The sequence below is a fragment of the Equus asinus genome, chromosome 3 (genome assembly GCF_041296235.1).
Source record: "Equus asinus isolate D_3611 breed Donkey chromosome 3, EquAss-T2T_v2, whole genome shotgun sequence".
NCBI lineage: Eukaryota > Metazoa > Chordata > Mammalia > Perissodactyla > Equidae > Equus > Equus asinus.
In genome coordinates, this window is record NC_091792.1 from 60911983 (window position 1) to 60928635 (window position 16653).

The window sequence follows — 16653 nt, forward strand, 5'->3', positions numbered from 1 at the left end:
ATTTTAGAGTAACACTGCAAATGTGTTCTGGCTGTGGGGAGGGAGAGCGAAGGGACAGCAGAATCGCCCTCGCAGGCAGGCGGGCAACTGGAGTCCGAGGCTGGGTGCCTGCCTCATCAGGGTTCTGGGTGAGGGGGCAGCAATTGTAGCTCCAGGGGTCTCAGGCCTGGACCACCTTTCCAGCATCCTCACACGGGCAGATTCTGGTCAGGAGAACACGCCCTCCACAGCCCTGAATAACCTCCCCTCCCACTTGGGAGACAAATGTTGCTTTTGCCCGTTCATACTCTCTGTCTCTGTTTTTCTCTGTCTCTATCCCTGTGTCTCTCTGTGTCTCTGCATATCTGTGTGTCTCTGTACATCTGTCTGTCTTGCTGCGTCTCTGTCTCCATGTCCTCTCACACTTCGCTTTCTGGCTGGGAACTGGAAGGCTCCTGTCCTTTATAAACTTTACTGGCAGCAGGACCCTCCCGCTCAGCTCTGGGCACCGCTAAGGCAAGTGCGCCTCTTCGTGGGGAAAAGTCTCACTCACGGGGCCGTTAAGCTTTGGCTCCAGCCTCACCTTCCCCGGGAAACCTCCAGGGGGAGCTGGAGGTGGAGGAGGGAAAGTGCCTGCCTTGCCTGACAATGTTCCTCCGAGTGCGCCGGGTCTGGTGGGTTTCTTTTCTAATTCCCCCAGTTGTCAGTTGCATGTCAGAACCGGCAAAGCTACAGGCATGAGCTGGTTCTGCAATTCCAGGACCTGGGTATCAGACTGGCCCCCAGGTGACTTGCGGCCAGCCTTCCTGGGAAGGGTACTTCCGAACCCCACAGAGCCTGGCAAGGAGTTCCCAGTCCTGGCTGGGGACATTTACAATGTGCTGAATTCCAGGGCCCACCTGAAATCCTGGTGCAGGTATTTTTAAACGTGCTCCCACCCCATCATCTCTCCACTTCCATCCCACCGTGATTCCAATGTGCATCCAGGGTTGAGAACCACGAGTATCACTTAGGATGCTGACAAAAGATGAAGTTTCCAGATCCTGCCTTAGACCTGTTGGATCAGAATCTCAGAGGGAGAGGTCTACAAACCTGTGTTTTAAAGCCAGGAGCAGAGGTGATTTTCATGAATAGTGAGGTTGGTGAAGCACTGGGTGAGCCCTTTATCTTTACGGGAAGGCAGTGGGGTCCAGGGAAGTGATGAGCCAGCCCAGGTCTTGCAGCTCATGGGCAGCCAGGGCCCAAGTCCTGGAAACCACCTCAGAGGGGTTGTGGGAGGTGGGAGGTGGTGGCCAGGCCGGGAGTCAGGTGGCTGAGCCGGAAGGAGGCACTCATTCCTCATCCTACTGATAGCAGCTCCCTCCCCAGCCCCACCTCCACAGGCACCCTCAGGTGGTCTCAGGGCCCTTCTCAGCCATGGGCCCCACAGGCTCAGATTTCTCTCTGCCTGCTTTTCCTGGCACGGGTTTTCCAGCTTAGTTCCCACCAGCAGTGCCCCTCACCCCAGATTCTGAGCCAGGCAGCTCCAATTCCCGGAGATGTCTTTCTTCCAGCACCTGGTCTGACCAGGAGATGGGAGGAGACTGGGGGCATGGGGTGGGGGCACTAAGACCCCGGGGCAGTGGGGGAGGCGGCTGAGCTGCGTTTTTTGCCTGAGACACTCAGCAGCCAGCTCCTCCAAAGAGCCCTGAGGCCCTGGGGGAGGTCAGAGGCAACACTCTGGAGGCTCCTTGCGCCGGATGGACCCGGTTCCCTGCCCAGGGGGCCCTCCACCCCTGCATCCTGGACCACAGGGTGGGGAGGAGATCTGCTCAAGCCCCAACTTGACCACATGCCCCCACCCCCCCGCACCCCCAGGTTCCACCGGCGAGCCAGCCTAGCCTCCCTGTGCAGACACCCCCTGCTCCTGAGAGAGCTCTGCTCCCCATGCAGCACTTACGGCAAGGGTCTGGGGGTAAGGAGCCAGCTCAAAGCCCAGGTCCAGAACTGGCCAGTTAAGAGCTTCTGGAGAAGCCTGGGGATCTGCAATCTGCAGATTTCCTCATTCGTGGAAAAGAATGTAGGCATGAAAATAATGGCGACGCCTCCCTCCCTCCCACGGCTGTCTGAGAGCCCGAAGTACTGAATGTGCTCTGGAAACAGCAAGTGCCTACAGACCTGCGTCCCTCTCTGTCAGTCATCTCGGTTCCCCTGCAGAGACCGCTCCTCTATGAGGTTCTCCCAGCCCAGACCCCTTTCCGTGCTGCCACAGTCCGGCAGCTCTGCTGGGCCCACTCCTCCATCCCCATCCTTAGGAGCAGGGAGACCTCAGGAACACCACGGAAGCCCTCTGTGCCCCGGTTTCTTCCTCGGTTCATGGGGTGGTCATATTCCTACCTCCTTGGGTCATCACAGGATCAGAGTCAAAACATGGCAAGTTGGTGGCCAGAGGTTGAGAGAGAGGGAAGGAAGGATGGCCAGGTGGAGCACAGGGGATTTTTCGGGCACTGACACTATTCTGCACGACATTGTAATGGTGGACACACGTCATTACACATTTGTCCAAACCCACAGAATGTATCACACAAAGGGTGAATCCTAATGTAAACTACGGGCTTCAGTTAACAATAATGTGTCCACAGTGGCTCATGAATTGTAATAAATGTGCACTATTGCAAGATGTTAATAATAGGGGAAATGGGGGGGGCAGGAGTGAGGAGTAAACGGGGATTCTCTGTACCTTCCGCTTATTTTTCTGTAAACCTTACTGCTCAAAAATTTAAAATCTATTATAAACAAAACAAAACAAAAAACATGACAAATGGGGAGCCTCCACGAATGGGGAGCCTCGAATATTCCTTGGTGTTACCATCCCGTGGTCATCCGCTCACTGTTGGTGTGCCGGGTCCCCGGACACGGCGCCCAGGACGCTGTCCCTCTGCCTGCACCTGCGCCCAGCAGGCTCTCCAACATGGTCCGCTCAGGCGCCTGGTGAGCGAAGGACCCCCGGGCTCGGACCCGAGGCCGAGGATGTCTGAGGGCAGGGCGCCACCTGCTGGCCCTGCTGGAGCCTCCCCGGAAAGGTCTGCGCAGTGCCCCGGGGCTGGGGGCTTGGTCTCCCCGGGAAACCCGGTGCCATCCGCGAGTCCCTGGCGGCGCCACTCAGGCAACCGCGTACGTCAGGGATGCGATGTCCAGCCTTGTCACCAGTAACGACGCGGAAAACTCAGATCTCGTGACTTTATTACGGTAGAGTCCCAAAGTGCTGGAGCGCAGTCTAGGTCGGGGCCCCGCCCAGAGCGTCTCTGCGCGGCCGTCTCGGGGGACCCAGGCCCGTCTCGGGGGACCCAGGCCCGCCTCGGGGGACGCGGCCCGCGCAGGTGGGAGCCGCGGGACCCCGGGCCCCTGCGGCCGACCTCTCGCTTTTGGCGCCAGCATAGGGAAGCCTTATATGATGACAAACACTTAAGAGTGTCTCTTATTTGGAACACTCTGAACATCTTACGCCGGTTAACTAATGTAATCTTCATGAAAAACATCCGAGGTAAGTACTATGATGGCTCCTCCCTGTCGTACAGATGAGGAAGCGGAGGCACAGAGAGGCGAAGTAACTTGCCCAAGGGTACACAGCAGAGAAGAGTGGGACTGCGATTGAATCCGCTCTGGGGTCCGTGCTGTGACCAACCGGCCAGGCTGCCTCTATCTCTAGTTTTCTCATCTGAGAAATGGGCGTCCCTGTCCCTCCCTGCCTGGAACAACACCCGCGAGGTGGACATCCCTCGTGGGTTCTAAGGTCGGGCCACAGGAGTGAGCCGTCCCCGGCCGCGAGGCTTGGCCGGCTGAGCCCCGGGCGACGGAGCGCGTCCCCGAGGGGCCCTAGGGCTGCGGCTCGTACTGCCGCTCGGTGGCCGTGTAGAAGTCCCCCAGCACCGACTGCAGGAAGTCGAAGGTGGGCCGCTCCTCGGGCCGACTGCGCCAGCACTCGGCGATGACGCCGCGGTACAGCTCCGGCGGGCACGAGTCGGGCCGCGGCATGCGGTAGCCGCGCTCCAGGCTGCGCACGACCTCGGGGTTGCTCATTCCTGGGGCGGGGGGAGGGACGCAGGGCGCGGCTGAGGGGCGCAGATCCCGGAGGCACGGACCACTGTCTCCTCCCTGGCGGACGCCCTGCCCGCCCGGGCCACCTTCAAACACCCCGCGATTTGCTTTTCATTGCTCCGTGATCGGCTGTGAACGAGGCTGCAGATTTTCGCCTTAGGGCGGGGCCGTCCCTCCGTGGATGGGACTCGATCTCGCTTACCTGTGGCTGCGGGGCGTGCATCCCTGACTGGGCAGGTGCTCCGTGAAAAGGCACCAGCCCGCGGAGAGAGACCGCTAAACTGCCCAAGCCCCTTCTGACACGGTGTGTGTGTTGGGGTGGGGGGAGATTACCATCAGATGGGGCTCTCCCGAGGTGTAAGGCCAAGGGAGGGACAGCCTGGCCTCAGCTGAGAACAAACCAGTTGGGAGTAAACTTGAGTTCAGACCCGGACCTTTTCTTAATTCGAGGTTTGGGGGCTCACTGATCTCTGCTGGGTAAAGGGGACACAGCCTGTTGCCAAGAGCAATGTTGAGAGGGGAGGTAGAACCACCCCGCCCCCAGAGTGGCATGCCTGCTCTCTGTCCCCACCGTGGGGGCTCCATTCTGCCACTATGCAGGCAGCGCAGGCACCGAGGATGGGATATCTGCCACCACAGCCATCTCAGGACAGCAGGGAGCCTGAGAGCCACTGCAGGAGGAAGCCACCTACCTGGGTAGGGGACACGCCCATAAGTGACGATTTCCATCAGCAGGATTCCAAATGACCACACATCTGCTTTGATAGTGAACACTCCAAAATGGATGGCCTCGGGGGCAGTCCACTTGATGGGGAACTTGGCCCCTGTGAGACAAGTCCAGAGCAGCTTTGTGAGGCCATGACTGACTGCCCCTACACCCCCTACTCCCTGCTTCCAGCTCCCTACCCCCTTTCCCTACTTGGCAGGACTTGGCGAGATGTGTCCAGGGAGTCACTAAGACCCACTAGGACACCAGACCAGGCATGTGCAGACTCTGGGGGTCTGCAGCACAAAAGAAAGGACAGTATGGACACAAATACCACGCCCGTCACCCTTTCTGGGGCTTTGCCCAGTGGGCTCCCTGGGCAACCAGCATGTGCTTCCATCTGGGGGAGAAGAGTCCTTTCCACCTCCCAGGGGCCTCGGTTAATAACAGGAACCCATGGCCTGGGCAGTCACTCTCGCTTGTCCCTGCCTCAGTTAAACCCTTCCTGCAAGAAGGAAATGATGATGCATGACTTCTGTACCTCCTAGGGTCACAGTGAGGAAGGAGTCAGACCCTGCTGCCCCCAAAGCCCTGAGGGTGGCTGCAGCCCTGCTCGGCAGACGGAGGGAGTAAAGCTCAGCCCTTGCTGACCTGCCTTGCCTGACATTCTCGGTCTCCCCAGCCAGCCTGGAGTTCCGTCAGGGAACCGGCTGCACTGATCCTTCGGTTGTATCAATGGACTATTGGGCTCAGCTAACACTGCTTGCCAGGTTGCTTGATAATGCACCTGTGCACTTCCAATCCTCCTGTGAAGAGGGTTTCCACCTCGGTTATACTAACAAAGTAAAGCAGAGCAGAAGCGCTGTGGAAACCCTAATTCAGGTATAACGTTTTGCTGCTCACGCGTTAGAACAGTATTTTCCAAAGTTTGTTCTGTGCAACTCTAGCTTGGGAGGTTAACAGAAGCTAAGTGGGAAAAGTATTTGGGGTCAAATTAGTTTGGGAGATGCCAGGTGAAGTCAATTGTACACTGTTTCTTTGCTGCAGGACTTCTCAGTGCCTTTAACGTGCTGGTGTGCATTGGGAATCTCCAAGGGGGCCTGGATGGACTATGCAGTATCTCTAAACCTACTTCATCACAAAGCCATTCCTCATGAGGCACCAGTGCTCTGCAGAGCACATTTAGGCAAATGCTGATGGAGCAGCGGGTGAGGCCAGATTTGTGGAAATAACACAGCTCCCCATCTCTTCACACACGGCTCTGCTAGGTAGTGACAAGGGGAAGTCCGAGGGGGTTGGGGAGTCGGTGAAGGTAAGGCCCATGGTCTCCCTTGTGGTTGGGGGCTCTGCTCACCCTCCTGGGCAGTGTATTCATTGTCGATGATCCGGGCCAAGCCGAAGTCAGCGATTTTGCAGCACATGGTCTCAGAAACCAGGATGTTGGCCGCCCTCAGGTCGCGGTGGATGGAATTCATTTGCTCGATATACGCCATTCCTTCGGCAATCTGAAGGGACAGACCACACAGTGAAGGACAGCACGGGGACCTCCATACAAGGATTGAGCCAGCCCAGCATGCCCTGCACAGCCCCTATGCGGGACAGGAAGGCCCTGCCAGCCCTTGCCGCCAGCCCGCTGTGGACACAGGCTTCCTCCTCTCCCAGCCGGGAGGGAAGGCTCGGGTTTGCTTTGTGTTTCTTTTGGTAGGTGCATGGGGGTGGGGCGGTGCTGCCGGGGAAGGAGCAGATTCTCGGGTGGAGCGGAGAGATGCTTCAGCTGCTCCTCACCTGAATAAGCTCTAAACCCCATAGAGTCCTCTAAGAGCCCAGAAAAGCAGAGACACTGTCATCAGAGCCGGGGCCACCTGTTCCCCTCACCCACCCCTCCTCTCCTCCGAGTGTCCCAGGGGAGGAAGACAGCAGAAGGAAGGCAGGAGAAAAGCAAGTCTCTCAAGAGGGGAGGAAAGGCTTTCACGTCCTTGGCAAGTTGGAAGCATTGCTCCTGGAGCAGGAAGCCCTGGATTGACGGCCCTGGCCCCTGGCATGTCGTTCAAGCTCCCTGAGGGGTCACTGTCCTGACCAGGAGCATGAGGGAAGGGGTCCCCAGGGCACGGAGTTGAGGGGAGCCTTAGATGAGACATGTGGCCAAGGGCCTAAGCCAGCACGGCCGCGTGGCGGGTGCTCAGGGAGCGTGCACAGAATCCCCATGGAACAGAGGCGGTAAAAGAAGAGGAGACCTCATTTCTGTCCCCAATCACCAGCTCTGGGCCAGGAATAGCTGTTTGTGCTGTTCTCATGCCTTTTAGCAGAGAAAACTAACCCAGGCTTTCTTCGCTGCACTCCCAGTTAATGGATGAAGAAACTGAGGCAGAGAATAGAAAGCCAGTTTACCTCCTCAGACCTGTTACGGCAAGAAGCCAGGACTGGAACTGATGCTACGTCTCCTTACGTTTCCATCCTTTGGTGAATTCATGAATCCATTCACTCGTTCACTCATTTTATTTACTCCTTCGCTAAGTCATTCCATCAATATACATTTATTGGTCTGGTACTGTGGGGACTATAAAGCCGAAGACCAAATATCTTATATCTGCACAGCATTTAGCCGTACTCATCCTGTTAACAAATATGTAGCAAGCAGTACTAGAAATACAGGGAAAAAAATGTTGAGTAGGACCTAGATCTGCTTTCAAGAAGAACCTACGGCACACGATGCTAATGAGGACACACGGGCCAAGTGCTCTCAAGCACTTTCCTGTCTAGGGAAAATTTAATAGAAATGACGCTTGTCTGGGGTCAGGGACGTTGATTAGGACTCTCCCAGGTGAGAAGAGAGTCCAAGGCAGAGGGGACAGCCGGGCAAAGGCTCCTAGGTGTGCAGGACATTGGAGAGCTGCAGTGTGGCTGCAGAGTAGGGCACATGGGGCTGTGGTTGGAGCGGAGCTTTGCATTTCATCCTGAGAGCAGGACGAGGGGCTCCCAGAAGGACGCTGAGAGTGTGTGCGTCGTGTGTGGGTGTGTGAGTGTGCATGCAGCGAGTTGTTAGCTTGATCAGCATGTGCTTTAGAGCTGTTCACCTGGGAGGTTCTGATTTTCCCGTTTCCTAATCCTCAGATTCTCGACCGTAATACCTAGATATAAACTCAGGTGATTTTTCACATCCTTTGCTCCTGGGTGACCCAAGATTTCTCAAGAGATTGAATAAGAGACAGAGAAGAGGGAGAGAGGGAAAAGAAAGCAAGGAAGAAAAGCAGTGGGCAGGCTCATCACTGTCAGGTGGTTTGAAACCAGTCACAGCGTTAATTTTCCGAGACCACCTCGCCAGCCTGGTCTGTGCTCACCTCAGTGGAAAAAAGTCGTCAGGACAGAGTTCCTGCACTGATACTAAGAGCAGATACGCTGGCCGAGGCGGGCAGGGGGTGTGCGGGGCGTGGGGAGGTTTCCTCTCTGCAGCCGGATGTGTGTGTGTTCCTGTGTCTCACAGGCTGACCACAAACCAGAGCTTTTCTGCTGAGAGTTCCAATTTTAACAGATATGTGTTCTTGGGGCCACCAGACATGTTTTCCTGCCAGTTAGAGCCCTCAGCTCAAATCCCTGGGGAGGAAAGCTCCCTCCTCTCCATTTTGCTCTTCGCCTCACGATGTCTCGTGAGTCACCTGCTCCAGAAGGCATTTGTGGGCACCATCTGAGGAAGAGATGAGGTTGCCTCAGAGCACTTGCCTACGTGTTAAATGGAATTCGTGTGAACCCTCTGGTTTTCCTGCCCCATCCTGTCTCCTTCTTAGTCTGTAATAGAACCTACCTAGTGCCATCATGGCTGCTCAGAAGAAAGACTACATTTCCCAAGATCCCCTGCAGCTAGGTGTGGTCAGGTGACATGATGGCTGAGGGTGTGGGGATGTAAGAGCAAGTGTGGTGGATGATTTCAGGGACAGGTCTCTAAAGAGGGGAAGGTGGGCTTTCGTCCCGCCTTACTTCTTCCTGCTGGCTGAGAAGAGGACACGGTGGTAAAGTGTGAGGAGCCATCTTGGTCAATAAGATGACATGCTAAGAGACCCTGCAAATGGCAGAAACCTGGGGCCCTGTGACTCTGAGCGGCAGACCCACCTACAGGCCCCAGACTGCCCACCTCTGGATGTTTGCACAGTGAAGCCATTATTACTTTGGGTTTTCTGTTCTTCACAGCCCAGCCTAAATCTAACAGATACCACTGCTAAATAGTTGATTCTGGTAAGCCGCAGGGCATGGACGAGAGGGCCTGGGGGCCGGGGCCTGCAGGATGGCATGGGTACTCTCGAGCCCCGTGCACTTGGCAGCTCACAAACCTGGGCCGACATGTCGATCAGTCGTGGGAGGGACAATTTGCTACCTTCGTCTGTCTTCAAGAAATCCAGCAAGCATCCTAAGGAAAGAGAAGTTGCAACTGCACTTCTGCAAAGTGACCGGACCCTGGCCTGGCAAGCCTCTCCCAAGTGTGGCTGCTCCCCACCTAGGGGCAGGGAGGAGGTGGCGCTCTCTGGTGCACAGAGAAGAACCCCACCCCCAACTGCAGAGCCTGCTGCTTTACAGATATTCCCATCTCAGTCCTCACAGCACCCCAGGAGGCAGCTAATCTGCTCCCAGCTGTTCAGAGGAAGTAAGGTTTCAGCCAGGGTCCGAGGTCGCACAGCCAGGGAGCGGGGAGCAGATCTGCTCCTCTGATGCTAAGTTGAGTGCTGTTCCAGCACGACATTCCAGAGTGTCCTCTTGCCCCTTCACCCTCTGTTGCTCTGCCTCGGAGGACCAAGGGTGCAAGAAAGTACCAGAATGGAGGGACTCATCCCCTAGGGTTTGATGCAGGGGACAAATGCAGCTCCTCCGTGGCATCTAAGAGCTGGGAGGGACACTCACATGAGGTGTGGCTAAGAGGTGAGCAGGGGAGCCGTTGTGCCCCCCTTCAAGGTGGGGCCCTCTTCATGGCGACTTTTAAGGAACTAAATTAGTATGGCACATTAGGATCCTGCAGGAAGCAGGGTCACAGGAAGAGTGAGGAGGTCAAAGGCTGAGGCCCGACCCCAGACCACACCATGGACCTCAGAGGCCACCTTGCCCAACATCTCTTTTCCTCCATGTTGTAAATATTCAGACGGCTGTGAAAGGTCCTGTGGCTTGTAAGTGGGAGAACTGGGACTGGACCCCATCTCTGGGTGCCCAGCCTACTGCTCTTTCGACTTTGCAATGCTCTGTCCTCCCCAGGGGCCCTCAAACTGTGCTGGACACAGAAGATGCACTCCAAAAATGTTGGTTGCAATGCTCCTGAACTGAAGACACAGCCCTACAAGAGCCATCTACCTGTCTTGTTTCTCACCATCCTTCCCTCCTGCCCCCTGTGCACATGGAACACCCTAGATCTGCAGGATGTCGGCTAACGGCTCCAGCCCACGGCTCAGTGACCCCCTGCCAGGCAAACCCACTGCAGCAGATGAGCTTCCTCAGCCCCCTAAACCTGGACCCCCCCCCCGCCCCCTTCTGTCTGAGGGACCAGCCCTGCGCAGGGTACCACCTCTGGCCATGTACTCCGTCACAATGTAGATGGGCTCCTTAGTGACCACGGCGTAGAGACGGACCAGCCTCTCATGCTGCAGAGTTTTCATCAGGTTGGCCTCGCCCAGGAAGGCCTCCGGAGACATGGTTCCCTCCTTCAAGGTCTTGATGGCCACTTTCACGTTGTTTTTGTAATAACCTGAGCCCAGGGTGAGGGGGAGAAAATGAAGAAGCCATTCGGAAGACCCAGAGGCTGTGGGAGGTGATCTCTTAACCAGAATCTACATAAGCTTCCAGGAGCCTCTAGGATCCCAGAATCTCTATTCTGTAGGTGGGCCTAGGAAATGGCCCTGGGCTGCAATGGACGGCTCCTGAGAGGGGTGGACATGCCTGCTTATCTTGCAGGATGCCAGCCTGTCTCAGCCTACCCGATAGCCCGGAGCCTCAGGCAGCTGGGAAGGGTCCATTTCACCTCCTTGCCCCCACATTCGGGGGCTGGGTTGCATCCCTTTGTCCTTCATATAGCCTGCCTCCTATCCCTACATGGCAGCTTCAGTATGGAAATGAGCATCACAGCCCGTGGCATAATGGTAGAAGAGGCAGAGGTGCTCGGGGGCCTCTTACCCTCCTTTCTTCGCCCTGTGATGTTCTCTTCCCAGTCCTTAAGCACCTGTGCCTCCACACTCTCCCCTGGCTCCATTAGGCCCCCCCATTCACACTGAAGGGTAAAAAACGAACAATAACTCAGACTCATCCTTCTCAGGGGAGCTGAGCAGGGACCTCAGGTATCAGCCCTGGGCCCCGGGGATTCGGGAGGCAGCAGGATGCCACCTTGAACTCATGCCACAGAGACATGGATCATTCCAGGGATAAAATGAAGCACCATCTTCTATTCTGATAGTGCCTGGTAAGCAGGGGAGTGGTCACCAACTGCAATTGAAAGGGAAGGACAGGGAAGTTAAGTGACTTAGGCAGAGTCACACAGCTGCAAGCAGTGGCCTTGGTCTGTCATCAGGCTCCTGGAGCTCCTGGTTCATCACTCACCATACTGTTTCCATCTGGTGAGCCAAAGCTAAGGAAAATTAGCAAGATGTTCAAGATCACACCTGAGTCAGTGGCAAAGCCAGCACTGGGCAAGAACGAAGGAGAGAACCGAATAAGGGTGGGGAGAGCTGGATTCTATTCCTTTCCACCACCATGATGTCATAACAACAGCGGGCAAGTCACTTCAATCTTCTGTGTCTCCACTACCTCATCTGTAAAATGAGTGAATAGCCTCTGTCCCTTCTCCCTCACTAGCCTTTATGGGGAAGCATGAGGCACTGTGCAGATCCTGAGCTTCTGTGCTCCAGGACGCAGGGCAGGGAGAGAGGGGCTCCCAGCATGCCTCATACTCACCCATCCAGACTTCGCCAAACTGTCCAGACCCGAGTTTCCTGACCAACTTGAGAGACTGCCGGGGGATTTCCCATTCATCCTGGGCCCAGGGGTTCTGAGGAGCCAGGCTCACAGAGGGTTGGGTCAGCCTCTGGCATAAACCATCCCCTTTCTCTGCATTAGGGAAGAAGAGATGGGGCTGGAGGTTACCAGAGCAGCTAGACTCGCCTCTCTCCCTTGGGAGCTGCAATAATGCCCCGCTGTGCCCCCTCCCCTTCTTGCCAGGCTCACTCCCAGCCCCAAATGCATATGTGCGAGTGCACACATACACTACACACACACTCAGCTCTTTGCATTTGTTTTGCATAAAGCAAGGCATGCTATCATTAATCTGCTCTCTCTAAGACTGAAAATACTTGTTCCTCTCCAAGTGGTCACATGCCGAGCCAGTGGAGGGGACCAGGGACACAGACTTTGAATCGTTATGTTGACAATTGTCAACTCCTTAGGTCTAGCCTTTGGATAATTCCCCCGCTTCCCCCTGCAAGACGGCAGCAACGATTCACACAATCTTGAGATCTCAGCAATAGAGAGATACAAGGGTTCCTCTGGCCCAAGAGCCCACCCTCCTTGGACACCCCTCTTACTAGAATAGTGCTGCACCAGCGCCTGGAGAGTGGGGAAGGTGATGCGGGGGGTGATATAGTAGCCTCCTTCGTCCAGGGAACGGATCTTATAGTGTTTGATCACCTCCCCTTGGGCGGTCACATCCTTCACAGACAGGGAGAGGGTACCTAGAGGTTCATAGAGACACAGGCAGGAGAAGTGAGGCAAACAGAGGGAAAATCAGGAGTGGATTTGGGCTTCATTTCAATGCCTTGCAAAACGTTCCCCAAATTCTGCTATTTTGACCACTTCCATCGTAAGTTACCTTTTCCTTCATCTCAACCTCAAGCCTCCTGGAAGCCTTCTCTATCAGCTCCATCTGACTCGGTCCTTGATGTTCTTCCCCAGATCTACCGAAACTCAGCCAGGGAATCCCAGAACTCTGGAGCAGCTGGACGTCCTCTTAGCAGTCTCACTGTCCCCCCACTCGGAACCTGGTCACTCCATTCGTCATTCTGGCTGAAAGGCTGGACCTACCCACAGGCAATAGCTAATTGCAACCTCAAGCACTCCTGTCCCTGGAGGAGAACATCATAAGCCATTTCCCAGGGGTTCTGTTCCATTTCATGCACACATATATGTATTTTGTCATCTATGTTAATATCTGCAGACAAGCGGTAGCAGATGCTAAGGGTTAAGAGCAATTTAGCAGACAAGAGTTTCCAGCTGAGAAACTTCTATCTATAAACTTGATGTTTTTATAAAACGCCTCTGTCCAGCTCTCTGGGTACCATGCCCCGACTTGTTTTTGAAAGATGAGGAAGCTGAGGCCCAGAATGGAGATGTCGCTTGCCCTAGGTCAGCCCGCTAATACAGCCGCAGGCTTGGGGGCTCCGGGGTCCTCCCTGAGGCTGTGCCTACCGGGAGCAGAACCATCCTCCCCCACCAGGTGTCAGGCTCGCACCTCTTTTTCTGGATGTGGAAGCTTGATTTTCCTCGTGCTGTTTGTCTTCAGGCATCTTTCCTCTCCTGTCAGACCGTCACCCCATCTTACCCCTCTTTTCTCCTCCTATCTCCCTTAGCCACTGTGCCTCTCTCATGACCCAATTGCAAAAGGATCCTGAGAGGCCATGCACCCAGCTGGCGCGCCTTCCGCAGCCACAGCCCCAGCTGCAGGCTTCCCCGCCTCGCCCCAAGTAGGTGCCCCTGTGCTCCAGTATCTAAGGAACCAGAGAGTGGCTCTAGGGAGTTCATTCATCCTCGCACCACTGTAGTGAGGAGAAGGGCTTTTCTCCCTATTTCCTTGGCTGTACCCTGCGTAGGGTGCCTTGCAATAAGCCAGGGAGACCCTGTTCTCCACGCAGCACTGCTGCGGAATCTCAAGATTTAGGGTCCCTCACTTGCCGGGGCTCAACTAACAGCCTATCCTTGATATCTTCTTACAATTTGGTATTCTTCTTAAAGGGGACCTCCAAATCTTATCTGCTTCAGGTTCACAAAACCTGGATCCGCTGCCCTACTGCGCACACAGGGCTGGGCTCCCAGAGATGGAGATTTCTTAACACCGGAGGGACCACCTGCCTTCAACTATGAAACTAGTCAGCTGTCACATAGATGCCAACAAACTGAGGCTTAGACATTCAAGGATGTTCTGGAGGCCACATGGGGCTAGAGCTCGCTCCGCCTGCTTCGGAGGGCACCTTTCCTTGCCTGTCTTGTGTCCACTGGCCGTGGCTTCCAGCTGCAGACCAAGGGGTCTTTCTTTTGAGTTCAGAGGATCACGTGTGCAGGTGTGGATACTGTGTATACATATATGTGAGGGGGTGATGATGATGACAGTCCTGCAGCCCCACCTCCATCTGGCCAATTCCCAGCTCGGACTAGCTTCCCAGGGTGGGCAAGGACAGGAGGAGACACCTCCACCCCTAGAGAACCCCTACCTCCTCCCCACTGAGGTCGGGGGTCCCTTTCCATCCAGAGGGCACCTTAGCAATAGGTGATGATTAAAACATCATTTCTGGGGTGAAATGACATGATATCTGGGATTTGCTTCAAAATAATAGGAGTGGGTAGGGATATACATGAAACAAGATTGGCTGAGTTGATCATTGTTGAAGCTGGGTGTTGGGTATGAGAGGTTCCGTTATATGATTCTCTGTACTTCAGAAGTACAACAAGAAAACTGTTGTCATCAGTGATTCCCACATTGTGTCTTGGACATAGGTAATCTGCTGTTAAAATGGAATAATGGCAATATCCCAATATGTGTATATATATATAATTTAATGCATCCATTGGTGCATTTCAGGAAATTCTGCACAGAGCTCCCCAACTTATCTATGCACCCCTCTGCCTCCCCAGCCTGGCCTTGCCCCTCTGAGGGGCCGTGAGGCCAAGGGTCTCCCCTGAGCCCCACAGTGTGTTATAAGCAGCTCTCTGTCCTGCTTCTGCTGCTCTGCTGTTTCCGCTCTCTGCAGTCCCCCAGCCGTGAATGGAGCTGAGGCACAAGCCCAGAGGGGTGATCTTACCAGGCAAAACCCGGCCATTCTCATTGTCTCAACCACAGGGAACCAAAGTCACAGTCCAGTCGCCCTCTCTCCTTCTCCTCCTCTGATGTCACTGTCACTACCTCCTCTCTAGTTAAAAATTGGCCACAAGGATATAACAGGTCCCTATGTACAGTGTCCTGATAAGCAAGGGCTTTCTCCACACTGCTTGGGAAACTCCCCTCCATCACCCCAGGTTAGGCCAGCCTGACACACTTTAGGGCTTATGAAGGTATTTGGAGCCTCTTAGCTGATATGGGCTCTGACATTTGTTCACTGTTGGCCTCATATGACTCACTTCTTCCCTCAGGGGCTCAGTTTCCTCATCTTTCAAATGGGGGTATTGGCCCAGTATGTCAAAGATGGAAGACTAGTGGCAAATGTGTACCAGGACATGTATATAATAGGGTTTGTAGCAGTTCAAACATTCCCATGTCCACCAAGATTAGAATGGAGAAATGGCTTATTGATAGCTTCAGTATATTCATATCCTGGGTTCTGGATAGCAATGAAACTGAACAGACTGTTGCCGTACTCGACAACATGAGCGAATCTGTTATGGGCTGACTTGTGTTCCCCTCCCCTCCAAATTCCCGTGTTGAAGTCCTAACCCTCAGTCTATCACAATGTGACTATATTTGGAGATAGGGGCTTTAAAGAGGTGATTACGTTAAAGTGAGGTCGTGGGGGTGGTTCCCAGTCCAACCTGACTGTGTCCTTATAAGAAAAAGAGATGAGGACACAGACACACAGAGGGAAGACCATGTGAGGACACAGGAGGAAGACGGCCGTCTACAAGCCAAGGAGAGAGGCCTCTGGAGAAACCAACCCTGCCGACACCTTGATGTCAGACTTCTAACCCCTAAAATGTGAGAAAATCCATTTCTGTTCTTTAAGGCCCTCTGGTCTGTGGCATTTTGTTACAGCAGGCCTAGCAAACCAATGCAGAATCTCACCAACAATGTTGAGTGAAAGGAACAAGACCCACGAAAAATAACAATAGTATGATTCCATTTGTATAAAGCTGAGAAACAGACAAAACGTGCTGGTAAAACTATAAAGAAAAACAAGAAAGGATTTCCCTAAAGTCAGGATGGCGGTGACCTCTCTGGGGGGTGGGGAGATTGAATCAGAGTGGGGCACAGGTGGAGGAGTGGGAGGGGCTCTGGACATCTGGAATGCTCTCTCTTGTGATTGCACAGGTGTTTACTTATTATTACTCTATATTTATAATTATGCACATTTATAATTTATGCAATTTTATATGTGTTTTAGATTTTATAACACAAAGAAGTTTAAGAAGGAAAGAAGAGAAAACTAAATAAAAGAGAAACAGAAACCCCAGTGGCCTGGGGGTGGCAGCAGAAATGTTTTGCTCAGTTGGTGGGTTTGAATCTGTGAGGCCCCTACTTCTCCATAGCTGGCACCGCTTCTTTTATATCCAGCCACAGGCCATCCCCCAGACTTCTGTTAGCTTCCAGGCTCTTGTAAGGGTCCGAGCTCACAGGCTCTGGCTGAGATTATCTCTAATGATTCTTTCAGCTCCCAAATCCTTTGATTCTAAAATGTGGCTCTGGTCACACCCCCTCTTCTGACCCTGCCAGCCTCAGGGCTCCTGCTATCCTAGAGAGGATGCGTAGCCAGCCCTGGACAGCAGCAGCTCTCCAACGGCCTCTCCTACCTGTGCCCTGGGCACATTTCCAGCCTGGGCCTTGGGACAACTGTTTGCGCCTACAGCCTCAACCCCAACGTCTGGGCACTAGCCAGGCCGTCCAGGTCCGGCCTTAATTGGGAGGGAGGCCTGGGCCAGGAAGCTGCCAGGTTCTCCTCGCTGGCGTTCCC

The 16653-nt window shown here is 54.4% G+C and overlaps 1 protein-coding gene across 13 annotated transcripts in view; it reads right to left on the minus strand.

Moving 5' to 3' along the window:
- Positions 1-3184: 3184 nt before the first annotated feature.
- The window catches only part of BLK (BLK proto-oncogene, Src family tyrosine kinase), an 86326-nt gene continuing 72857 nt past the window's right edge, over positions 3185-16653 (minus strand). For 5 of the 13 annotated variants that reach the window (XM_070505092.1, XM_070505091.1, XM_070505087.1 and 2 more), the window contains 7 exons: positions 12307-12453; positions 11681-11833; positions 10302-10481; positions 9085-9161; positions 6117-6267; positions 4749-4880; positions 3185-4264 (listed from right to left, as the gene is read on the minus strand). In XM_070505092.1, coding sequence (XP_070361193.1) covers positions 4035-4264; positions 4749-4880; positions 6117-6267; positions 9085-9161; positions 10302-10481; positions 11681-11833; positions 12307-12453 — 1070 coding nt within the window. In that variant the 3' untranslated portion in view covers positions 3185-4034. The remainder of the gene's footprint in view (positions 4265-4748; positions 4881-6116; positions 6268-9084; positions 9162-10301; positions 10482-11680; positions 11834-12306; positions 12454-16653) is intronic. The other 8 variants (XM_014827850.3, XM_070505089.1, XM_014827849.3 and 5 more) reach the window with 2 other exon arrangements.